This window comes from Hyperolius riggenbachi, chromosome 11, assembly GCF_040937935.1.
Source record: "Hyperolius riggenbachi isolate aHypRig1 chromosome 11, aHypRig1.pri, whole genome shotgun sequence".
Taxonomy (NCBI): Eukaryota; Metazoa; Chordata; class Amphibia; order Anura; family Hyperoliidae; genus Hyperolius; species Hyperolius riggenbachi.
In genome coordinates this window covers 118,775,289-118,802,041 of record NC_090656.1, presented here as the reverse complement: position 1 = coordinate 118,802,041, position 26,753 = coordinate 118,775,289, and the positions used below count along the sequence as shown (strand labels likewise).

The window sequence follows — 26,753 nt, the reverse complement described above, 5'->3', positions numbered from 1 at the left end:
TATCCGAATCCAAACGTTTCAGAATCTCTCTCTCTTTCTCTCTCTCTCTCCCTCTCTCTCTCTAGGACTGAATGCCTCAAAAGTTATTTTTGCCATTGAAAGCCTCTATTCGGGTATCCAAACTGGCTATCCGACCAGATTCTAGATTTCAGATACATATCCGAGTTTGCTCAGATAGTGCTATTCGGATTTACACAGATATCCGGCATCCGAATCAGAGTTCGGATAGTGGAAAAAGTTCAGATTATCTGGGTAGTTCGGATACCCGAATACTGGATGAGCATCCCTGTCAAGGGATTTTAGAGGGGTAATCAAAGCAGAATCTGTTTGTAAGAGTTCCTTTGGGACAGAGGTTGCAATATGGATAAGCATCTCGGCTGAGTATTTTAAAGGAATAATTAAGTCTAAAAAAAAAATGTTATTTACTCACCCGGGGAATCCCTCAGCCCCCTGAAGCTGGATGGTGCCCTCGCAGCCCCGCTCCGATCATCCTGTCCCCCCCCGGCGGCTACTTCCGGGTTCGGCGACAGCCGCCGATAGGCTGGGAATGCGAGTGATTTTCCGCGTTCCCAGCCGCTATATCACCCTCTATGCTGCTATAGCGTATAACATATACGCTATATGTTATACGCTATAGCAGCATAGAGGGTGGTATAGCGGCTGGGAACGGGGAAAATCACTCGCGTTCCCAGCCTGTCGGCGGCTGTCGCCGAACCCGGAAGTAGCCGCCGGCGGGCCGGGGACAGGACGATCAGAGCGGGGCTGCGAGGGCACCATCCAGCTTCAGGGGGCTGAGGGATGCCCCGGGTGAGTAAATATAATTTTTTTTTTAGACTTAAGTATTCCTTTAATGGTGACATTTGGACAGCTGATAGACATCCTGCTGAGATCACAGGGAAAGGGGTCTTTGCAAGCTGTACTTCTCAGAAAAAGGGAGATGCTCCAGTTTAAATACAGTTTAAAACAGTTCCTTGTTTAAATTTAAAAAGTTTGGAATAAATGTAGAAAGAGAGATAGTCATGTAACACAGAAAGCTCACAAGGTGTTTTTTTGCCATTTCCGCTAGTTACAGAAAGGATCAGGAGCTGAGGGATGAAGAAAGTTGAAGTTGAAGAATTGTGGTCTGACCATAGAACTGAGTTGGGTGCTGCTATAGCATTAATATAATACATGGCCCTGCACTCGGGTAATTCGGGGTTTCCCCCGAACGCCAGACCCCAAATTACTTCTCCCTCCAAGTTGCTACTACTCGAAGGAGGAATAGAATTTAACGCTACCAGAAATTTGAGTGGCAGCAGTGTGATCCATCATTTGGCTCACCCTGTACTCAACTCACTGATGGTGTACATATACATACGCTTTCCCACAAGTAATTTTTCAAACATTTTCAACTATGCCAATTTAAAACAATCACATTTCTATAACAGGAAACCACACACAACTGTTACAGTTTACCCAATCTGTGGCCGCCTAACGCAGATAGTGGCTTCCTTGTTCCTCTATCACAGCATATGGCATGATCTTGCGAGGAGTGAGATTAGAGTGCGAGTGACCATTAGTAAACAGAGCCGGCACCAGTGATCAGCCTGCTAACTGCTCCTTTTTTTAATGAATGCAAAACCATTGACTAAGAATGAACATGCACATCATGTTGTGTTCTAGTCAAACATCGATGGCATGTGACCTACTTGATGGTCCGGGGCCATTAAATTATATGCAGGACTAACAGACCATGCTAATTTTCTAATCCAAATATATATACTGTGTATATATATATATATATATATATATATATATATATATATATATATATATATATATATATATACACTAGCTGATGGCCCGGCATTGCCTGGGTATGTATTTGGCTGGTGTTGGCTCTGCCCAGTTTTTCTAACACTAACACACAATTACTCAATTACTCAATGACCAAGTTTGTGAGCTTTGCGGTCTTTGGCATCAATAATTTGCATTGAAATTAAACAAATCTTATTGGCTGTGGCTCCACACCCTCTTCTGAATTTAAACCCCAGTCACCCAATTACCAACCGTACCAGGTTTGAGGCTTGTGCCATTAACAGTGCAAGTATGGCAGCAATTAAATTTTCCCCTTGAAATTCAATAGGTGAATTTTGATTGGCTTTTGTAGGCTCCATCCACCATTATTAATCCCAGTCACCCCCAGTGACCAACTGTGCAAAGTTTTAGAACCCTACCATTAATAGTGTAAGAATGGTTGCAGTTTACTTTTTCCCAGTGAAATTTGTATTTGTCTCTGCCCACTTTTTTGTTATGGGGATAAAAAGTATGCTATATGTTATTCCAGGTAATGTACTATGCGTGTGCCAAATTCATTCAAATCCGTTCAGCCATTGTTGCGTTGCGTGATTAAGTAACAAACATCCAAACTTTCACATTTATATTAGTGAGATATATATACACCCTGGGATGCAAAGTGATGTCTGCTCTACAATTCTCTCTCAACATTGGGTTTGATTCATGACAGGTCGGGAAAATTTTTGTGCACACACAGGCAGCAAACAGCAATTTTACTGGTACTTACTGCAGTTATTTAACACATGTTGAGCAACTTGTGTTACCTAGGTAATACATGTGTTGCTAGGGGAACGTGCATTCTGCTATGTGCAAAATGTGTGTTATTATTGTATTTGCAATGCGCATGTTACCTAGGTACCAGTTAGATTACTTACTAGTACTGGTAGAATTAGTGCATGGTAATTTAACCAGTCTTTCCTGAGGTCCCTTTCAAACTGGGGTGGTGCGGTGTTGCATTTTTACAGCACCCCACAGTCATACAATGAAAGTCTATGCAGACTTTCATACTTTGACGTTACGGCGTGACGCAACAGAAGTGACATTTTCACTGCATCCCCAACGCAGGTCCAAAACTGCGTTACCGCACGGCTTTTGCGTCGACTTGCGGCGATCTGTGTAGGCCTGGAAGTCATGTTAGTCTATGGTGATGCATGGGTTTTAAAACAATTACTGATGCGATGTTGAGGCGCGCATGCGCAGAACCATATTTTTACAATACGCTTCCATGCACTTCCGCATAGCCCGAAGCAGGAAGTGACCGCAAGTGGGTGTCACTTCCTGCTTGGCTGATGGCCATACAGGGAACAACGCATACTAACGCGGTGTTCCCTGAAAGCCTGTTTCTGGTGGAGCAATTCGGTGCGGCGGAAGTGACGCACCGCATCGCTAAAGCTGGTTTACAGTGGAAAACCTGCCTCAATCTATACCGTGACTTGGATAAATGAATACATTTTTAGACATATGGTCTAGGTTCATTAACATGTTTAATTTGTGTACAGAAGGCACACTGCAGTCATTATATTTGTAAATAATATTAGTCATAATAACCCCTAGTACATAAAAAATGCACTGCTACATACCTGAAATGTCGTAACGGCATGATATACCTTTCATTGTACAGTCGCTAAAACAGGGGAAAAAAGGTACAGATAATTATAGTCAGTTTGAATGTCTTTTAATTTAGAACAGTAGTTTGTATTGGGGTACCCCACTCTCTACTTGCCAACACAGTAAAGGGCCGTCACATTCAGAGTCGCACGTGATGCGTTAAAGCTCAACCAGATAATCAGGTGCAACTATAATTCTCAAAGCTTAGATTATCCCCTTCCATTAAATCTTATTTCTTTTGTCTCTTAAAGTAAACCTGTACAGAAGAAAAGGACAAAAAAACAGCAGCGGGGAGCCTCTGAATGCTCTAGAGGCTTCCTGTGTCTTCCTAGATCCCACCGCCACTGTCTGGGACCCTCTTGTTGTTTGTGGCCACACTCCCCTTTGTGAAACAGTGGAGGCAAACTGCACCTGCACAAGTGCAGCCATGCCTGTGCAGGGAAAGCCATATACAGTGCTGCCCATAATTATTCATACCCCAGGCAAATTTTGACTTAAAGTTCCATTTATTCAACCAGCAAGTAATTTTTTGATGGGAAATTACATAGGTGTCTCCCGAATGATAATAAGACGATGTACAAGAGGCATTATTGTGGGGGGAAAAAAACATTTCTCAGCTTTTATTTACATCTGAGCAAAAAGTGTCCAGTCCAAAATTATTCATACCCTTCACAACCTGTCACAGTCTCTGGGAAAATCCAAAGTTCTATACCATTCCAAATAGTCCAAGCTGTTCTAAAGCATCCTAATTACCCTGATTAATTAGAAACAGCTGTTTAAATCAACTCAACAGGTGAAAAACAGCAGCTCTCTGAAGTTGGTTTGCGGACAGTCATGGTTAAGACAAAGGAGCTCAGTGAGGACCTGTGACTGCGCATTGTGGCTGCTCACAAGTCAGGAAAGGTCTACAAGGCCATTTCTAAATGTTTTCAAGTTCCTGTGGCTACAGTGCAAAGTATTATTAAAGATTACAAGATGTTCTGCACTGTGTAAAATCTCAGAGGACATGGTCGGAAGCCAAAAGTGACACCTGTGCTGGCCAGGAGGATAGTGAGAGAGGTGAATAAGAATCTAAGGATCACCACCAAGGCCATCTAGGTGAAATATAAGGAGAAAACAACCCACAGAACACCATCCCCACTGTCAAACATAGTGATGGAAACCTAATGCTTTGGGGGTGTTTTTCAGCCAATGGACCAAGGAACCTAACTGCAGTAAAAGATATCATGAAAAAAGAGCAATACATAAGAATTCTCAACGACAACAACAGAGAAACTTAGCCTTGAGCACCAGTGGACATTTCAGCATGACAATGGCCCAAAACACACAGCAACAGTGGTCAAGAAATGGTTATTAGACAACAACATTAATATTTTGGAGTGGCTCAGCCAGAGTCCTGACTTGAATCCAATTGAGAATCTGTGGAGGGAGCTAAAGATCAGGGTGATGGCAAGAAGACCCTCCAACCTGAAAGATTTGGAGCTCATTGCTAAAGATGAATGGGTAACAATACCAGTGGAGACATGCAAAAAGCTGGTATGCAATTATAAAAAGTGTTTGATTGCTGTAATAGCCAATACAGGCATTTCTATGGATTATTGAGAAGGGTAGGAATAATTTTGGACTGGACACTTTTTGCTCAAATGTAAATAAAAGTTGAGAAAAGTTTTCTTCTCCACAATAATGCCTCTTATTATCTTTTGGTCAAAAACTTACTTGCTGGTTGAATAAAAGTAACTTTTAAGTCAAAATTTGCCAGGGTATGAATAATTATGGGCAGCACTGTAGGTGCGCTCATACATGGCAGGGAGCACAGAGACAAGAACATATCAAACAAGTTATTTGTGGATATGTTCAGAAGGTCTGTTTGCAGCAATGGTGGGCACCTAGATGAACTAGAATCCTCTGGAATATCTAGAGGAGTCCCTCTACTAAGGTATCTACTTTTTTCATGTTTACTTTAAAAAATGTCCTAAAGTCTTTCCACCCCCTTCCCTTCTTGCAGTTATCTATACCTTACAAGTAGAGTGGATGCCCCAATGATTAGAATTTGGTGGTAAGGGAAATTAAAGTTCAATGATAACTAACTGGAACTCTAGGAGTATAAAAAGAAGGGAAGGTGGGATGTAAGACATAGAAACCAAGCAAAAGCTGAGAGAAAGTGCAAGCTGATAGAATTGTAATATATCAACTCCACAACATTGGCTGGCTCTAACTGTCACCAACAAACTCCAAGACATAAATGGCAGAAGTTCTGCTGCAGAACTGTGAGTGGGAATCTGATAAAGATTAAAGGTAGCATACAAATCACTGCAGTGGAGTAACTTTGCTGTAACGTCTTATTGGGGAATTTTAGTCTTTGGCCTAACGAAGTAGCAACACTCGCTTTATTCGCTTTACTGAGATAAGAACCTGTGGTGACCTGGCAAAAATTTTTGGGTAAGTCGGGAAATAAAATTAATTTATGTACATTTTATCCAGGCAAAACGATCATATACAGTAAAGATCACATGCAAAATAGTGTAAGATTCCAATACAAAAACTCACCAGGTATGACAGTTTTCTTTAGGTGGAACTTTTTCTCCATATTTATAAAAGTGTCCTCTTTCATCTTCACAGCCACATTCAGACACACATTTCATAGCATCTTCATTTAAATAGGGCTTTGATGCAGGACAGATAGGGTAGCAACCTATGAAAGAGACATAAGACCTTGTTTACTGCAGCAAATGACTGCAAACTGAGCGTTCAGCTTAGTGCACCACTGCAACCATAATCCAACGGAGGGATCCCCTCATATCTTGCTCAGGCAATGATGTATCCATGAAGTTCAAAGAACAACAGACACCTATAATTATCTGCACATAGTGAGCCAACATATCCTCTACACAAGGTGAGCCACCATATCCTCTGCACAGTTAGGGATGATCAATGAGATGCAAATTATTCAGAAATCATGCAAATGTATACAGTTTGAAAATGGACCAATCAATTTAAACCCAGGTCCATTTTCAAACTGCATACATTTGCATAAAAATTTGCATAAATTTACATCAACTCGAAACAATTTGCTGAATAGCTAAATCGTGGCTGAATAGTGTACTGGTTAAGGGCACCACCTTTGACATGGGCGACCAGGGTTCGAATCCTGGCCAGGGTCAGTACCTATACTGTAAGGAGTTCAAGGCAAGACTCCAAAACACTGCAGGGTGGCCTCTTGAGCGCGTCCCAGAGGCTGCAGCCCTTGAGCGCTTTGAGTCCGACATGAGAAAAGCGCTATACAAATGTTTGGATTATTATTTTGGATTATCTGTGATCATCCCTACACATAGTTAGCCACTGTATCCTCTGCACATAGTGAGCCACCATAGTGATCGACCAATCAGCTTGCTTTCTCCAGCTATTTGCTAATGGCAGTGCCCAACAAACTTGTTCTTTCTAAATGTAAATATTTGGAACCTTAACTAATTTTCAGAATGTGAGCGAACAAGCTTGGCCCAATATCTCATTATAACAATGGTCACATTTTTTTGCCATCTACAAATTCACGTGCTCTTTTACACCATCAATGCAATTGTTTTGTGTATTTTTCTTACATTTGTTATTTCTTGTGTATTCATTTCTGTTTGCATTTGTTGTTTTTTTTTCTTTACCTGTGCTACAGGGGAAACAAGATTTTACAGGTTTTTACTGGGAAAAAGGCAGATATGTTTTGATCTGCATTTTTTTGTTGTTGTTGTATTTGCCTTTAGAGAAAAATCCCAATGCAGCAGTATGAGAAGGTTTCCTATTTTTATATTATCCTGGCAGTGACCTTGCATTTATAAAAAGGTATACAATTGGAAAAAAGCATTGAAATGCACTTGATGTGAAAAGAGCCTTAGGGCTGGTACACACCAGAGCAGTTCTGAAGCGTTTTTTAAAACGCTTGCAGGGGGAAAACAGCTTGGCTAATGAAAGTGAATGGGATGGTGCACACCAGAGCAGCTCATTTTTCCCACAAACGCAAACTCGGGGGCTGCAGCATTTTTTAGATTTGTGAGGCGTTTCTGCCTCAATGTTCAAGTATAGGAAAGTGGAAAACCTCTCTGAAAAACACTAGATCAGAGCAGTTTTCCAGGCGTTTTTTTTGTTACAGAAGCTGTTCAGTAACAGCTTTACTGTAACAATATTTGTAATCTGCTACAAAAAAAAATGCTCCAAAAAACGCTAGGCATGTTTAGAAAACGTCTCTAAACATGCCTAGAATCGCTCTGAAATCTGCTTCAAAAACCTTTATCGTTTTGCAGATCTGCTAGAGGTTTTTGGTGTGCACTGGGCCTTACTCATTACTAGGTACACGCCATTCAATTTCTCATCAGATCAATGGGTCAAACCAATAATTTCCAACATGTCCAATATGCTCCCGATTTATAACAAGATTGATTTTGAGCAGTCATGATCTGATTATCAATACTTTGATTGGATCAGACATGTCAGAAAATATTATTCCGACACCTCGATCTTATGTGAAATTGTGAAATGTGTAAAGAAAAAAGTATAACACGGAAAAAAGCAGAAGCCCAATCTGGTGTAGTATTTCAGTATCAAGTTAGTGTAAGTATGGTAATAAACAAAAAAAATGGGTACTTATCTTCTGGTTGCCCAACCTGCAACCAGTACAATCACATGTGAGGAAGTACCCTCCCCACTCGGCCTTTCAGGTACAGATGAGGTCACTTTTCCAAATGAAAAATACATTTTCCGGATTTCTGACTCCCCAAATGGGGCAGAAACACATATAGCTAGTGACTACAGGCCCCCAATAAAAGTATAAAAAAACCTAAAAAACGCTTAAAATGAAGGTAACTATAATATTATATAAACTATATACAAGTATAATGCTTCCTTTCAAGCAGTTTTCATTTTTTATAATTTTATTGGGCACCTCCAGTCACTAGCTACTAGAGAGGTCCCGAACGGTTTGCCAGCGAACGGTTCCAGGCGAACTTTGGGTGGTTCGCAGAAGTTCGATTCGCCCCATAATGCTCTATTGAGCAAAACTTTGACCCTCTACATCACAGTCAGCAGGCACATTGTTGCCAGTCAGACTGCACTCACTCTTAGAGCCCCCCCTTATACAAGGCAAGGTCCTTGTGCCGTTTTACTCACTAGTCTGCCTACACTAATTAGTTAAGGGACAGCTGCTGGCAGACTCTGCTAGGGAGAGTTTAGTTAGGCTCTTATAGGCTTGTTCCTAGCTAATTGTTGTTCTGTATCCTCCCTCTCTCCCTCTCCTCTCTCTCTCTCTCTCTCTCCCTCCTCATCTTCCAGGGAATTGTAGAATTTCAAAAGCCAGCTTATATACCTTGGCAGGGAATTGAACCCAGGTCTTGGCCAGGAATTGAACCCAGGTCTGAGTGCTTGGTAGATAGCTCTCTTAACCGCTATACCACCACCAACACTGAAGGCAGCCTAGCATGTACCATTATGATATATCCTAGAGAAAAATGAGCTTGCTTAAATATTGTAGGCTTTCAAAAGCCAGCTTACATACCTTGGCCAGGAATTGAACCCTGGTTTCAGTGTGTGGTAGGTATCTGACTTAAACCCTATACCACCAACCACACTACATGCTGAAGCCAGGCTAGCATGTACCATGATGATCAATCCAAGAGAAAAATGAGCTCTCTCTCTCTCTAAGACTTGATGCCACTGAACTGAATTTTCAGCTTAAAACCATCAACGGATACCGGCAGATGTTCACAGGCATTTTCGGAATTCCGCCAGATTAAAAAAGCAATTCCGTTCCGACCAAACGGAACGGAATGACCAATTTCCGCCTAAAAATTCCAGAAAATACAATTCCGCGGAAAGCGGTAACCATCCCTACTACAGAGAGAGAGAGAGAGAGAGATATGAATCTACCTGACTATCTGGGGTTCTCTTCGGACAACTGTTGAACACAAAAGGCAAGGCCATGCCTGGCTACAAATCCTTAGAGAGAGCTCATTTATCTCTTGTATTGATCATTATGGTACATGCTAGGATGGCTTCAGCATGTAGTGTGGTTGGTGGTATAGGGGTTAACTGCACAAAAACACAATTGCTAACTTCCAGCTAGAGCAATATCCTGCCTCTAGGATGCAGTTGACAGGTGAGTGGTTAGGGAGGGGACCGTGTAGGAGATGTGCCTACACGGGGTGTCCCTGTAAATGATGCAATTCACGATTGCGTCCAACCGAAGCCTCCCACCTGAATGCTAATTTATGTAATTCCTGCTAGATTCGGTACAGCAGGCAAAGGGTGTATGACAGTACACCTGATTGGTTGACTGGCGTCTGCTGGCCAGATAGAGGCAGGATATTGCTCTAGCTGGAAGTTAGCAATTGTGTTTTTGTGCAGTTGGCATTCAGTTTCGAGGTGGTGGGGTGAGTTCCCTGGAGGTGAGAGGTCCAGGGCTTGCCCACACTTCCCTCTAGGTGTCGCATGGTGGTTTGGGGGCCCCAGCGAGTGAGAGAGACCTGGGGCCCCTTGGCTGTCATGTGGACCAGTGTTTGTGATTTTAAATTTCTTTTTTGCAGCTTCTAGGATGCAGTTGACAGGTGAGTGGTTAGGGATGGGACCGTGTGGGAGATGTGCCTACACGAGGCGTCCCTGTAAACGATGCAATTCACGATTGCGTCCAACCGAAGCCTCCCACCTGAATGCTAATTTATGTAATTCCTGCTAGATTCGGTACAGCAGGCAAAGGGTGTATGACAGTACACCTGATTGGCTGACTGGCGTCTGCTGGCCAGATAGAGGCAGGATATTGCTCTAGCTGGAAGTTAGCAATTGTGTTTTTGTGCAGTTGGCATTCAGTTTCGAGGTGGTGGGGTGAGTTCCCTGGAGGTGAGAGGTCCAGGGCTTGCCCACACTTCCCTCTAGGTGTCGCATGGTGGTTTGGGGGCCCCAGCGAGTGAGAGAGACCTGGGGCCCCTGGGCTGTCATGTGGACCAGTGTTTGTGGTATAGGGGTTAAGTCAGATACCTACCACACACTGAGACTGGGTTCAATTCCCAGACACGGTATGTAAGCTGGCTTTTGAGATTCTACAAATCCTTAAGCATGCTACTTTTTTCTCTTGGATTGATCATAATGGTACATGCTAGGCTGGCTTCAGCATGTAGTGTCGTTGGTGGTATAGGGGTTAAGTCAGATACCTACCACACACTGAGACCTGGGTTCAATTCCCAGCCCAGCCTGGGTTCAATCCCCAGCCATGGTATGTAAGCTGGCTTTTGAAATACTACAAATCCTTAACCCATTTTAGTTCCTGGACGTAGAAACTATGTCCAGGAACCATGCACGCTCCCGGCCCGCGGTTCGTTATCCAGGCAATCAGTGAATCGGGCTATGGTGCCCGATCACTGATTCCTCTCCCCCGCTGAAAAAGCGACAGCTTCTCTCGGAAGCTTAGCTTTTTCTGGCTGTTGCCTCCCCCATGCATCTCTCTAAGCGTATGTTACGCTTAGAGTGACGTCATGTAAACAAACTCATGGCTGCCATCTTGTGGACAAAAAGAAAAACTACAACTAAAAGTAAAAAAAATAAAACTCAAGACACATTTACATTATAAAACTATTGTTTACATCCCACCCTCCCAAAAATACCCAAATAAAATGTTTAATATAAAAAAAAAAATTACAATAAAAAAAAAAACATGTAAATATTTACCTAAGGGTCTAAACTTTTTAAATATCAATGTAAAGATGAAATATTTCTATATTTTTTTTATTTTAAACTTGTAAATAGTGATAGATGCGAAACGGAAAAAATGCACCTTTATTTCCAAATAAAACATTGTCGCCCTACATTGTGATAGGGACATAATTTTAACGGTGTAATAACCGGGACATATGGGCAAATACACTACGTGAGTTTTAATTATGGAGGCATGTATTATTTTAAAACTATAATGGCTGAAAACTGAGAAATAATGCATTTTTTCCGTTTTTTTCTTATTCTTCCTGTTAAAATGCATTTACAGTAAAGTGGCTCTTAGCAAAATGTACCACCAAAAGAAAGCCTAATTGGTGGCAGAAAAAACAAGATATAGATCAGTTCATTGTGATAAGTAGTGATAAAGTTATAGGCTAATCAATGAGAGGTGAACATTGCTCAAGTGAAAATGACGGAACGCGAAAGGGTTAAGCACGCTACTTTTTCTCTTGGACTGATCATAATGGTACATGCTAGACTGGCTTCAGCATGTAGTGTGGTTGGTTTTATGGGGGTTAAGTCAGATACCTACCACACACTGAGACCTGGGTTAAATTCCCAGCCATGGTATGTAAGCTGGCTTTTGAAATTCTACAAATCCTTAAGCATGCTACTTTTTCTCTTGGATTGATCATAATGGTACATGCTAGGCTGGCTTTAGCATGTAGTGTGGTTGGTGATATAGTGGTTAAGTCAGATACCTACCACACACTGAGACCTGGGTTCAATTCCCAGCCATGGTATGTAAGCTGGCTTTTGAAATACTACAAATCCTTAAGCACGCTACTTGGTCTCTTGGATTGATCATAATGGTACATGCTAGGCTGGCTTCAGCATGTAGTGTGGTTGGTGGTATAGGGGTTAAGTCAGATACCTACCACACACTGAGACCTGGGTTCAATTCCCAGCCACGGTATGCAAGCTGACTTTTGAAATTCTACAATTTCCTGGAAGATGAGTCCCTCCTCCCTCCAGGAGGAGGGAGAGAGGGATACACTGTCTGATGTTGTAAAGCAGTGTAGGCCTGTAATTGAACATTGCATGAGATTTGTGACCTTAAAATATGGGTTTATGTGAAATCTAGATGTTTGCCTGGGACTTTTGATGTGTATTTCACTCAATCATGTCTTCCTCCAGGTATTAGAACCCTTGAAACATGTTTTCTATCATTTTTCCAGCCGGTACAAATTTTTCTAAAATTTAAAGTTCGCCTCCTTATTGAAGTCTATTGCGGTTCGCGAAAGTTCGCGCGAACCGAACCTTCCGCAAAAGTTCGCGAACAGGGTTCGCGAACTGAAAATTGGAGGTTCGTGACATCACTACTAGCTACTTGTGTGAAAATAAATAGTCTGTACCTAGTACAAGAACAGTGCTTTTTCCTGGGTGGTTGTTCTCCAGTGAAGAAGAAACAGGTTATTTGATAAAAATGTCCCCAGACCCGCTGCAAAAGGCAAAGACAGGGCAGAGGAGGAGCCTGCAAACCCTAAAAACCTGGACCAATTAGGAAGGTTTAAAATTACATGATTTATGATCATGCAGGAGAACAGAGGCCCCAAAAGGATAAAAGGAAGCTAAATGATGATTTACGATTAGGCTTTAGAAGCTTTTTGCATAAAGGAGATTATACTCAGTGGTGCTCATCCGGATTCCAGATACCCAAACTACCCGGATTACCTGAACTTTTTCAGCTATCCGACCTCGGATCCGGATTCTGGATAGTTGGCCAAATCCGGAATGCGGTATCTGGACTAGCAATTCGGATACCTAGTACGGGTACCCGGATCCGGATAGTGTAACCACGGAGATGACGTCCATGACGTCATTGAGCCAATCAGAGGGCTTGTCAAATATCTGATCGATATCTGCTTAAAATGATTACCAACTCAGTAAAGGACCAGCCTTTAAAGTGTCATAACCAAAATTAGACAGAAGTGGGTGCGTGCTCACTATAAACAGAATATTTATAGGTTAACAGTTTTACCTCTGAAAGAAAAACGCAACACTCAGCTGTTGAATTTTATAAAATTATCTTGTTAAGAAAAATAGATAAAGCATTTATATACAGGAATATACATCTCTCCAGTTGTTGTCAATTCATCCAAAAAATACATTTTTATCCAAAAATACATTTTCAAAGTTCCTTTAGTTAAAAGAGTCCATTTCAATATAGCAAATATTCTGCTGTAGCTTTTATCCTTCATCGATAATTGTTGTCTCTAGATTGAACAGTGTATGTTACACACAATATAGCTTTATCCTTAAAAGATGATTTATGAAGTTCTATTCTTATATAAAGAACTTCAAGTAGATATATCTTAATCCATCAAAGCTTGATAATTGCTTCTAAGCTTGCAATTGCGTTTGAATAATAAAACTTATAACATAGAAAAAAGTTATCTAAAACTCAAAAAACTGCTGAAGTTTAAAAAGACAAGTCTTTAACTTTTGCATAGACTAATTGTCAAAGAATTCACCAAGAATAATTGCATATTACCTCTCTTGGGTTTCAGAATCACGTCTGTGAGAAGGATAAACGTCGGCCTAGGATGTTTCAATCAGCTAGGGCAGCCGTGCCCAACCTACGGCCCGCGGGCCATTTGTGGCCCGCGAAGCCAGTTTCTGTGGCCCGCGCGGTGTCTGCCTGTGGAGGGGGAGAGGATCGGGTGGTATTGCGTAGTATCGGCACTCGGCGAGATGCGCATACACCAGCGTGTGCTCGTATTCAGCCCCGGGTAGCGCTGGGATAGTCAGAAAGCCTCGCTCATTAGTTACTGCAGGAACCTTCCTCCCATAGGAATCAGCCTAATTCCTATTGGAGTAAGGTTCCTGCAGTAACCAATGAGCAAGGCTTTCTAACTATCCCAGCGCTACCCGGGGCTGAATACGAGCACACGCTGGTGTATGCGCGTCCCGCCAAGTGCCATACTACATAATACCACCCGATCCTCTCCTCCTCCGCAGGACACCGCGGGCAGACACCGGGGCACACGCTGTGACAGCCTCCTCAGCCCCACACAGAGCTGACAGGCCTCCTCAGCCCCACACAGAGCTGACAGCCTCCTCAGCCAGCACACTACAGGCCACGTGTGGGTAATTAGGCCTCTGTTCCTCCTCAGCAGAGCTGACAGCCTCAGCCAGCACACTACAGGCCACTCTGATACCATTGCTGCATTAATCTGCCCTGTGCATACACCCAAGCAGCCGCAAACTTCTCTTTAAGAAAATGTGCATCAAATGGTGAGTACAACAATTCTTATATTGTCGTTTTCTTTCCATTTCCAACACCATGTTAACTGTTACTAGAAAAACGCTAAAAGTTTTACATCCAAATTTTGTATGCATATGTTCCGGCCCTCGAGATTTTTCTTGATTTGAAGTTCGGCCCTCGGGCCAAAAAAGGTTGAGCACCACTGAGCTAGGGCATCAGGCAATGAATAAATATACAGCCTGAAAACTCTTTTTATAGAGAATTTCTCCCAAGAAATGATATAAGGGAATTTCCAAACTATGACTTAATTGTTTATAACATCTCTATAAATACAGGTATGATTTCATTTTTATTTTTAGATAGAGTTCTATAAAGGCCACTTGTGGTTATAAGTGTTAGTAGCAGGCAGAAGAGATGCCCCCTATGGTTATAAGTGGTAGAGGCCGACACAAGGCTTATGGCCTAACTGTTTTTATACAATCTGAAATAAAGTGTATATTATTGATCAGCTTATTAGCTATGTGTTAACACTATGTGATTAACATCTTGCGTATAAAATAGGCTTAGCTTAAGCAGTGTATATCTTGACCTTAGATGGTTAAACTTACTAACACAACAATACTCTGCATAACACGTGAACATTTCTTCATTCTTAACCTTGTAGAAATAAACAGCTCACCTCCAACAATAATACTGTAAATTACAATACCTAATTCTGTTTCTATTCATACTCACTAATCTTGAAATTCACTCAAATAATCTGCAAAACATTTAACATTTGTATACGATTTGGGCAAGAGGGATGATCAGTTCTCTACATTAATATGAGATTCTGACAGGCTCCCAGCAGAAGCACTAGCAACCGATCACAGAGGGGAACCCTGGCCAGCCCCTCCTGTATATAAAGTAGCGGCCTTGTTGAGGAACTCATCCTTGCTTGTGACTGCTCACTGAGAGACATCTCCAGTGCTGTTTGGCTAAGCAAGTGCTTTATACTGTGATAAAACCTAGCGTTTTTGCACATTAGCACCTGTACTATACCACTCTTATTGTTTTTTAGTTAGCTAGCTTGTATTTTGATTTTAGTTAGTGTGTGTGAAAGTCAGACCCTGTGCTGCAGCAGCTGCTAGTTAGGCCCTGTCTGTGTCTGTGTGTGCTGTGCACACAGGCCAGGCCTGCTGCTGGCCTGCTATTAGCCTTAGCTACAGTATAGGTTAGGGAATAGGATTACTGTGTTATTGTGTAGTTAGTACTGCAGTGCTAGTTAGTTGTTAGAGTAGTACTGTGTTCGCTTACTACCGATTTCTGCAATGACGCTGAGCCTGTGATGGAGCTGATGGTCGATGAGCAGGCCACCACCAGCTGTACAACAGACACCTCCATCCCCACCACCACTCCTGTTCACAGGAGCAGCAGCAGCCACCCAGCAGTGCCTGAGAACTCATCGCGGGTCATCATGTCGACCCCAGCGGACAGCCTACCCTCAGTCAGCACGCTCTTTACTCCAGGCACCGCGAGCGCAATAAGGGCTGTTACCAGAGACTTTGAGAAAGAGGATATTTTGGGCACAATGGGCTATTTGGAGGAGTCACAGATGGTGACGGTGGTTGTTGTGGGGGGAGGGGGTGGGTCCTTGCATGATGTGTCAGCAGAAGAGGAGTTTGGGGGGTCATCATCCCAGCAGTTGTTTGAGGAGGGGGAGTATGATGATAATGATGATGAGATGAAGGACCGTGACTACTATCCACAGGAGGGGGATGATAGCTCTGAGTCTGAGGAGAAGGATGCGTCGGTGGGTCTGGCATGGATGATCAGCATCGCAGACATTGGAAGGAGCAGCAGTGGAATGCGGAACCCACAGCCTGCTGCTTCATCTTCTGCCACTATCACCAGCCGCACCACTCAACCCCAGGCCCCAACCACCACAGGGAGAAAAGCAGCAGCATCCCATTCAGGGCGTAAGGGAACATTTTTATCCCCAATCTGGCAGTTTTTTTAATTTACCCTTGGTGGACAGCAAGTTTGCCACTTGTAACGTGTGCTATGTGAAGCTGAGCAGAGGTTGTAACCCCTCCAACTATGGCACCTCCAGCTTCATAACCAATCTGGCCAAGAAACCTTATGTTGAGCATGAGGAGTTCAAGAGGCTGAAGGAAGCTGGCGCTGGCAGTGCTCAGACTCGTAGCACCAGCAGAACCCCCTCTGCCACTCCTGCCGACACTGAGGCCTGTTCAGGCAGCCAGTCCTCAGTGGTCTCCTCTGCTCCCTCCTCGGCTTCCTGTGCAAGCCAAAAATGCCACCAGACCCTTTTGAGCGAGTTCTTCCTGGTCAGGGCTCAGCCTCCCAGCAGCCGTCGCATCCGTCAGCTGAATGGTTTGCTTGCACGGGTCATGTCCTCCCAGCTCCTCCCGTACTCATTTGTGCAGGAGGGGAGCTAGATGTGTGTGCTCCTGCAGTATGCAGAGCCGGTTTGGCCAATCCCCAGCCGGCACTACTTTGCACGCACGGCCATCCCAGCACTGCACCACTTCGCGATGGCCAATGTGGAACATGGGCTTGATCATGCGGTGGGTGAGCGGGTCCATGTGACCATGGACTCATGGAGCAGCCAGTTCGGGACAGGCCGTTATCTGTCCTTTACGGCACACTGGGTCAGTTTGGTGGAAGGGGGTGAGGAGGGGACAGCAGCATCGGGCACAGCAGCAAACCAGTGGGTGGTGCCACCGCGCAGCAGGGTCAGGGGAAGTGCAGCAGGTTTCTCTGATCCGGTTCCATCCTCCGGCAAACCCGGCGCCAAACACTCCCGCCTCAGCAGCAGCGTGAAGGCCCACCACTGCCAAGCGCTGCTGGAGATGATCAGCCTGGGGAAGAACAATCTCACGGCAGCCAATGCAGAACTTTCTGCGCACCTACCAAGGGATGCACTCTCTTTTGAGAGAGGCCAGAAAATCGTTGGGTCATTTCCGCCGCTCGGGTGGTGCCTTAGCATCCCTACAAAGCGAGCAGGACAAGCTCAACCTGCCACGGCACCGTCTGATCATCGACGTTCCAACACATTGGAATTCCACCCTGGCCAAGTTGGACTGTCTGGTTGAACAGAGGCAGGCTGTCAACCAGTACCAGGCCAATGCCACCGTTGCTGCCACCTTGTCCGGTACCGGCACCACCCACCTCCCGGACATCATCCCAAGTGCTGATTGGGGAAAAATGCAGTAGGTGTGCTTGGTGCTGGCTCCCGTCCTGGAGGCTACCAACATAGTCAGTCGGGACCGTGCGTCACTGTGTAAGTGGGTGACCATGGTGTGCATGCTGTACAAGGCCCTCTTTGCTCTGCTGGAAGTGGGAGAGACAGCCTTGATCCAGCAGGAGCAGCAGGCACCTGCACAGTCCACCTCTGTGTGGCAGGAGGAGGAGGGGGAGGACTTGGAGTTGGAGGAGTTGGAGGTCCCTGACCTTGAAGATGAGGGGGCACAGCCGAGTGCAGCTGCACTGGTGCGGGGGTGGAGAGAGCAGGAGGAGGCTCAGGGGTCATATGAGGAGGAGGACAGCACTGTCGGCTTTGGGGGTGACGATGATGTGTCAGCAGAGAGCTGTCAGCAGAGAGCTGTCACAGTCCAGCCAGCACAGCAGCAGATGCCTGCGTCGTCCAGCAGCAGCAAATGCCCAACTAACCTGCTGTCTCTGACAAAGGTGCTCTACGTCACGCCGGTACAGCTGCCGACAGAGGAGGTGCCTGCAGCAGCATCTGGCTCTCAAAGCCAGAACCAGCGCCTGAGCCGGATGGTGGCAGACTACATGGGGTCCTAGAGTGGGCTTGACACCGACACCCCTGTGGACCCCTTGGAGTACTGGGTCAAGCGCCTTGATATCTGGAGCGAGCTGATGCAGTACGCCCTGGAAGTGTTGTCCTGCCCACCTTCCAGCGTGCTGTCAGAAAGGTGCGGCCGGTGGCGTGCTGACCGAAAAGCGCTCTCGTCTGTCCACCTAGTCTGTGGACAGATTGACGTTTCTCAAAATCAACCAGGCTTAAGTGGTTGGTGAGTTCCTGGCCACTGTTGTTGACAAGTTGGGGATTTGAAGTGGCTGGGAATCATGATCACTGCCTTACCACACTTTACCATCACAATCTCCTGGCTCCGTCTGGACTAATAAGCCTGGTTCACAATTTTTTTACAGCCGTGGTACCAACACTAGGTGCAATGGTGGAATATCTATGCTGCCTGCCATATGTTAAACTCCTTTCCTCCTCCTGTCTCCTGCTGCCTGTGCTGCTCCCACCGCCAGGGTGCCACAGGCCACTGCTGCTGCTACCACCTAACATATATGTAATACAAAACACAATTGCTGTGTAATTTTTTTGGAGGTGTCTGGGATGAAAACTGCGCTGTCCGAGTTGTGGGGAGGCCCCAACTGTGGCAATACGACCGCTTCCTGGAACCTCTCATTTGTTATGTTTTAACTGTGCCGTGGTAGCCACACTAGGTGCCATGGTGGAATACCTATGCTGCCTGCCACACGTTATACTTCTTCTCCTCCTCCTGTCTCCTGCTGCCGGTGCTGCTCCCACTGAGAGGGTGCATCTACCTACTCTTCCTGCTGTCTCCGCCTGTGTTTCCCACCACCAGGGTCCACACAGAACAAATCTTCTGCTGCCACTGCCAGTCTGCCACCACCAGCTATCACGCCACTGCAATAGCTGCATCTACTCCTCCTGCTGCTCCTTTCTGTGTTACCCACCACCACCAGGGTCCACACAGAACTATATCTTCCGCTGCCAGTCTGCCACTGCCACCAGGTATTACGCCACTACAATAGCTGCATCTACCTACTCCTCTTGCTGCTCCTGTCTGTGTTACCCACCACCGCCAGGGTCCACACAGAACTATATCTTCTGCTGCCAGTCTGCCACTGCCACTAGCAATTACGCCACTAAAATCAGTGCTGCTCAGCAAGATTTCGGATATCCGAGTTACCCAGATAATCCAAACTTTTTCCACCATTCGAACTTTTAATAGCAATTTGGATATTTTTTAAAATCTAAACAGACTATCAGAGCAAACTCGGATTTCCCATCTAAAATCCGAAATCCGGGCGGATACTTAGTTCCGATATCTGAGCAGAAGCCAAAGGAGAGAGAGAGAGAGAGAGAGAGAGAGAGAGAGAGATTCTGAAACGTTTGGATTCGGATATCCGATTCAGATCTGGATATCTGGGTATCCAGATCCGAATAAATTCGGATTTTAAAAAGGAGTATCCGAGCATTCCTGTGAATGGATACAAAGGATACAACCAAGACACAGCCAAGACCAAGACATAACATGGAAACCAGAGGAGCCTATGGAAGTCTAAAGAATAAAAAGACTAAAGATTAAAAAGCAAATGCTCTGAATGGAGAAGATAACCACCTATAAAAGGATAAACAAGCTGTGTCACTCAGAGGAAAAGCAACAAGCAGCAGCAGCCAGCTTCAGCCAACCAACAGATCCTAACACCAGCAGAGAGTAACCCCAGAACTGACCGAACCTGCAGAAAACAAGGTAAGGGCATTTCTGCTGAATATTACTTATAGAATTAAGAAAAAGTTTATCAAGGGATTCACAATGGAAACCTTGGAGCCAGCAGATCAAAAGGCAAGCCAGGATGCAGATAAGCCCAGCACATCTAGCAGCAGGTGGTTTGGCACTTGGGAGATCGTTTACTCTCCTGGCAATACAAGCAATGATGCAAAGAAAGAAGAAAGATTGATGATAGCTAAAAGCATGCCAGAGACTCTGCTGACTATTTCTCTAACCCTAGAGTAAGAACAAACCTGATATTTTTTACACATGACACCCAAGCCTGGCATACTGCCATTTGTGAAAAATTTGAAAAAAGCATTACAAAAAATGGTATCACGAATGGGAGACAAATCAGAATAAAAGACAAGGAGGACCCAGATGTTACTACACTTACAGTAACTGTATACCACAATGGCAGTGTCTTGATCCAGGGGGCAGAACGTTACTTAAATATATTTGAAAAGCTTTATCCTGATATTGAAAGACTTGCAATTAACTTTAAAGAAAACCAGACAAACTCTGTCAACACAAACAATGGTCGTAAATCATCTGCAAGGACTGTTCCCAGAGAGAAGGCTGAGGACCAAACTCCAACATAACAGAAACAGCCCCCATCCAGAGACCAGACACCAGGCTTCTCACACCCCTCCCTGGAGACTCTCAGAGACTGTCTGTCCCAATTAGAAAGAGACTTCACTCTTTTCAGGGAAGAAACTAAAAGCAGCCAAGGTATGAAAAATGCAAATGATCAACTGAGAGAAGAAATACCCAGGATGAAAGCTGAGCACACTGCAGCCTTGAATGATATCAACATGTCCCTACAAAAACTACAGGAGGAAAGCTCACAACTTAAAGAGGAAATTAAAAATATTAAAACAGCCACAAAAGTTAGAGGAGACAACAAAAAGCACAAAAGCCCCCACAAAACCTATGCCGACCAAAGACAGTGCTCCGCACAAAACACAGGATGCAATAATCACCCAAGAGACCAGTGACAATCACAGCCATCCAGACCCCTCTCCAAATACTGCCAACACAGCCTCATCCAACAACCCACAGCTCAAGCCTAAACACCAAGCAAATGGCTCCTATAAACATCGCAGTCCTGACATTGTGCTGGTTATAGACTAATGGAAAATACCTGGACATAAAGAGACTCTTTCCAGGGATGCATGCCATCAAAATCATCACTTCAACTATTGAACAAGTAACACAGGTCATTAATGAGCCTTTTTCACCGACCCAAAACATCTCATCCTGCACACCGGCACCAATGACATTATACAAGAAAACACCACAGACCAAGAAACCATCACATACAAATTGTCACAACTGGTTAAAAGGGCACAGCAGAAATTCCCCAGTACAAAGATTATCCTCTCTTCCCTGCTCCCAAGAAAAGACATTCCTCACCAGACAATTAAACAGATCAATGCAGAGCTGGCCTCCTATCTCAGATCCTCACCAGACGTACAACTGGCACAGCATACCACAATCACTACCGAGCATCTGTACAACAACAAGCACCTTGACAAACCAGGAGTCAGCCGCCTAGCAAAGGAACTAAAGGACATGGTGCTAAATAGACCCCAGAGACTCCAAGAAAGCCCTAACTCAACAATCAGACAGCAAACCACAATGTCCCAACACCAGAGAGAGAGCCCACAAGCATGGCAAACATGTAGGAAACTGCCTTCCCCACAATGGCAACACAAAGCAATAGAGGGTAGCATCATGGCGGAAATCAGAACTTTGCTTATCAACATACAAAGCAGATTGAGGTGACACCCACAACAGTGTCTACCCTCCCCCCCTCCTATGAAAATTTCTGCTCATTACAAGGTAAACCGACTCAAAATGACATCCCTTATCATCAGTAGCTGGAACATCCAAGGGCTGAATGCCTCAGATTTTGGATCCAAAACAAATGATCCAGACTTTAAAAAGAGACTTGAAAACATTGATATCCAAATCCTCCTGGAGACATGGACCCAGGCAGAGGATGAATCTTTTGTACTCATGGGGTACCGGGAATTCTCCATATCTGCCCAAAAAAACAGGAACATTAAACAGGGCCGCCGTTCAGGAGGCATACTAATCTGGTATAAGGAGGAGCTTACAGAGCACATCAAAGCAATCAAACGAGGAGACAGCCACATCTGGATCAAAATAAACAGCTCCATCCTCACCTCTCAGTCTGACATGTACCTGTGTGCAGCATACATCCCCCCAACAGAGTCCCCTTACTACAAACCTGACATCTATGAGGTCCTACAAAGAGAAGCCAGCCACTTCCAGTCTCAGGGCAGAGTGCTCATCTATGGAGACCTCAATGGCAGAACAGGCACAGAGAAGGACTATCTGACCTCTGAGGGAAAATCATACATACAGTACTTGGAGGAAGGAGCTACTACCAGGAACCAATGCAGAGTTGCAGTCAGCAAGAAATAGCTATGACAAGACAGTAAACAAAAGTGGGAAAGCCCTGCTGAACCTGTGCCAGAGCCTATACATAATGAATGGGCGAACTAGGGGTGACTCTCTTGGGAGATTTACTATGCACTCACATGTAGGCAGCAGTGTGGTAGATTATGCTGTCACAGACACAGACCCCATAAACATCAATGCCCTCATAGTCACCCCTGAAACACACCTGTCAGATCACAACCAAATCTTGCTGTACCTGAAATCCACCGATAAACCAACCGCACAGCAACCTCACCAGACCGGTCTCTACAAGCTGCCACCATCCTTCAAATGGCCCAAAGAGTCTGCCATCAAATTCACCAACATGACCAACACTGCCAAAATCCAAGAACTGCTGACAAACTTTCATACCAACCTATATGAACCAAACCAACAAGGTGTCAACCATGCAGTGAAGGACTTCAGCAACATCTTATATAACATGGCAGTACTCGCTGGCCTCAAGCAGACCAACCAAGATCCACAAATAAACAGTCCCAAAAATGGTTTTACAGTGAGTGCAAGGCTCTACCTAGTTCTCTAAGGGCAGCCTCTAACCAAAAGCACAGAGACCCCAACAACCAGGACCTAAGGGAAGCCCATGACCACCTACAGAGACAATACAAAGACACCCTCAGGCGGAAAAAACAGAGCCACATCTCCCACAAACTCCAACAGCTGGAGGACTCCCTCCAAGACAACTCATTCTGGGAGACCTGGAACCACATTGGGACAAAGCCCAAGAAAAGCCCTCTACACATCCAAAATGGCCACATCTGGCTCCACTACTTCAGGGACCTCTACAAAGACATCCCAGAAAATGCCCAAACCCCAGGAACAGAAACAAATAGCCGCAAAGCTGAAGGACATGGAGGAGATAATCAAGAATTTTCAAAACCCTCTGGATACACCAATCACAATGGAGGAAATAAGAGAAAGAACAAAGCTGAAAAAATGTAAGAAGGCTAGCGGTACCGATGGCATCCTGCCAGAGATGATCAAATACAGCCCCCCAGACATACATGAGGCACTCGCAAGACTATTCAACCTTATCCTGAGCGAGGGCTCCTTTCCTCAGGCCTGGAGTGAAGGCCTCATAACACCCATCTACAAGAATGGGGACAGATACGATCCAGCAAACTACAGAGGAATCTGTGTCAGCAGTACACTGGGGAAACTGTTTAACAGCATCATCAATAAAAGGATCCTCTCCTTCCTCACACAGCAGGACGTACTCAGCAAAAGCCAAGCTGGGTTCATGCCAAACCACCGGACAACCTACCACATCTACACACTGCACAGCCTTATCAAGACCCATGTCCACAGCTCACGCAGCAAAGTACACACTTGCTTTGTGGATTTTAAGAAGGCGTTTGACTCGGTGTGGCACCCAGGCCCTTTCCTAAAACTCCTAGAAAGTGTAATAGGAGGTAGAATCTATGATGTCATCAAGAGTTCATATACTGGGAACCAATGCAGTGTGAAAGTGGATGGGAAGAGAAGCGCGTTCTTCAAGCAGGGTCGAGGAGTCAAGCAGGGCTGCAGTTTGAGCCCAACGCTCTTTAACATATTCATTAACCAACTGGCTGTAGCCCTGGAATCCTCCCCAGCATCAGGCCTCCTCCTGCAAGACCAGGAGGTGAAGTTCCTGCTGTATGCAGATGATCTCCTGCTGCTCTCCCCAACAGAAAGGGGCCTACAGGACAGCCTGGCAGTACTGGAGAGTTTCTGCACCACATGGGCACTGCCCATCAACCCAAAGAAGACAAAAGTGATGGTGTTCCAAAGGAAAAATCTAAAAACGCCCACCTCCTCATTTATATTAAATGGCTGCCAACTGGAGACCACAAACAGTTACACCTACCTGGGGCTGGAAATTAACCAAACGGGGAGCTTTAAACCAGCGGTAGAGGCCCTGAAGGAAAAAGCCTGCAGAACGTTTTATGCCATCAGAAGGCAACTTTACCACCTAAAACCACCGGTGAGAGTCTGGGTAAAGATATTCAACAGCATCATCATCCCAATCATGCTCTATAGCAGTGAGGTATGGGGCCCGGTCACCTACCCTGACCAATCAAAATGGGACTCCAGCCCAACAGAAATCTTCCATCTAGAGTTCTGCAAGTATCTTCTCCAAGTCTATCGCAGCACTTCGAACTCAGCTTGCCGGGAAGAGCTAGGCAGATTCCCACTATGGCTGACTATTAGTGTTGGGCGAACATCTGGATGTTCGGGTTCGGTGTGGTTCGGCCGAACATGCCCCTGATGTTCGGCATGTTCGAGCCGAACCCCGAACCCAACCCGAACATGTCCCTTTGGGGCCCCTATAGGGTCCCAGCATAAAAGGAGAGCATGCCCCGAGCGCGGGGGGGGGGGGTCGGAAATGCCCCCACCCCTCCCCGCTAAGCTCTCCCTTCTGCCGGTACCCTATAATTAAATTTAAGTGCCCAAAAGTACCTGAGGAGGAGGAGGGCAGGAAGAGGGAAGCCGGAGTTCTTGGGCACTAGTACCATCTGGTGCTTCCGCCCTCTCTTGACGCACTTCCTGTTTACATTTGAAGTCGCGTCAAGAGGGCGCAGAAGTACAGCGATGACGCGAACGAGGGTACGCCTCATCTACATGATGACACGTACCCTCGTACGCGTCATCGCGGTACTTCTGCGCACTCTTGACGCAACTTCAAATGTAAACAGGAAGTGCGTCAAGAGAGGGCGGAAGTACCAGATGGGACTAGCGCCCAAGAACTCCGGCTTCCCTCTTCCTGCCCTCCTCCTCCTCAGGTACTTTTGGGCACTTAAATTTAATTATAGGGTACCGGCAGAAGGGAGAGCTTAGCGGGGAAGGGTGGGGGGCATTTCCGACCCCCCCCGCGCTCGGGGCATGCTCTCCCTTTATGCTGGGACCCTATAGGGGGCTATGTTCGGCCAGACACGGCTGTGTTCGGCCGAACAAAGAAGGCCTGTTCGGGTTCGGGCAGCGTGCCCGAGCACCCTCCCGAACACCATGAGGTGTTCGGGGAGTGCCGAACCGAACCCGAACAGGCCAAAATCCGGACGAACCCGAACAGTGGCGAACACTGTTCGCCCATCACTACTGACTATCCAGCAGAGGGCGCTCTCATACTGGGCGCATATACAGAGCAGCAGCCCCAGCACTTACCACCATAAAGCCTCACTGAGCCAGGGTGGTGAGGCCATACCATGCGCTTTGAAACAAAGAGTCAACAGCCAGCCCAGCCAAGACCACCAACACAGGCTGACAAAAGCCCAAATAAAAAGAATGATAGAAAGCTGCAAGGACCGATACCTAGAGGAATGGAGAAGGGACATAAAGAACTCCCAGAAACTCACTGTCTACCAATCACTACAGAGGGAGTACACACTGGCTCCATATCTGGAGAGGCTATACCACCACAAAGACAGACAGGCCTTGAGCCTGTACCGTCTGAGCGCCCACAACCTGGAGATAGAGACAGGACGACACAGACAGACATGGAAGCTCCAGGAGGAGAGACTGTGCAGGCAATGTGACCAGGGGGTCCTGGAGGATGAGGCCCACTTCCTGCTACACTGCAGCAAATATACACCGTTGAGGTCCGCCCATTTCCAAAGACTCTCCGCCCACATCGCAGATTTCACCTCCACAGATGAGGAGAGGAAACTCTATATCCTACTGGTGGAAGAGGAAAAAAGTGTGCAAATAGCAGCCTGATATATCACTGCCTGCCACCAACTGAGAGGAACATGATACCACATGGACTGTATAACCCCATGCTCCCCTCCCCTATGGACTGTATGCCTATACCCCCCTCCCCTATGGACTATATATCCCATCCCCCCCCATACCATCCATTACATCCTCCACCCTCCTATGGACTGTATACCTATATCCTTCCCTTATTCCCACAATCCCCCCCCCCCCACATTAAAGTTTTGTTTTGTCTTGCTTTGGCAATGCTAAATGTATTTGGTCCTGCCGATAGAGAGAGAGAGAGAGAGAGAGACTCTACTTCATTTACTATAAAAGACCGTTTGGAAGCAATTTAAAGGCCAGTTCCAGTTTTCAACCTGGATACCCGGATTTACCCGGATAATGGGTTCGTCCGTTCAGATATCCGGGGATCTATTCGGATTTCGGAATGGTTCGAATTCGGATATACGATCGTATCCGGATTTCTAGCTATCCGGATGAATTCGGATTTCAAAAAGAGGTATCCGAGCACCCAATTATACAGTAAAAAAAACAACAACAAAAACCCAACAATCTTCCCTTCACCATTTGGAATCCAAAAGAAACCCCACCCCCACTATTTAAATTGTTGTATTTATCAGTTA

The 26,753-nt window shown here is 45.4% G+C and overlaps 1 protein-coding gene across 1 annotated transcript in view; it reads right to left on the bottom strand.

The window, feature by feature from the left end:
• The window catches only part of LOC137537858 (mucin-5AC-like), a 343,296-nt gene that overhangs the window by 123,120 nt on the left and 193,423 nt on the right, over positions 1-26,753 (bottom strand). Inside the window, exons 28-29 of the mRNA XM_068259808.1 lie at positions 5,992-6,136; positions 3,417-3,460 (exon numbers count right to left, since the gene is read on the bottom strand). Coding sequence (XP_068115909.1) covers positions 3,417-3,460; positions 5,992-6,136 — 189 coding nt within the window. The remainder of the gene's footprint in view (positions 1-3,416; positions 3,461-5,991; positions 6,137-26,753) is intronic.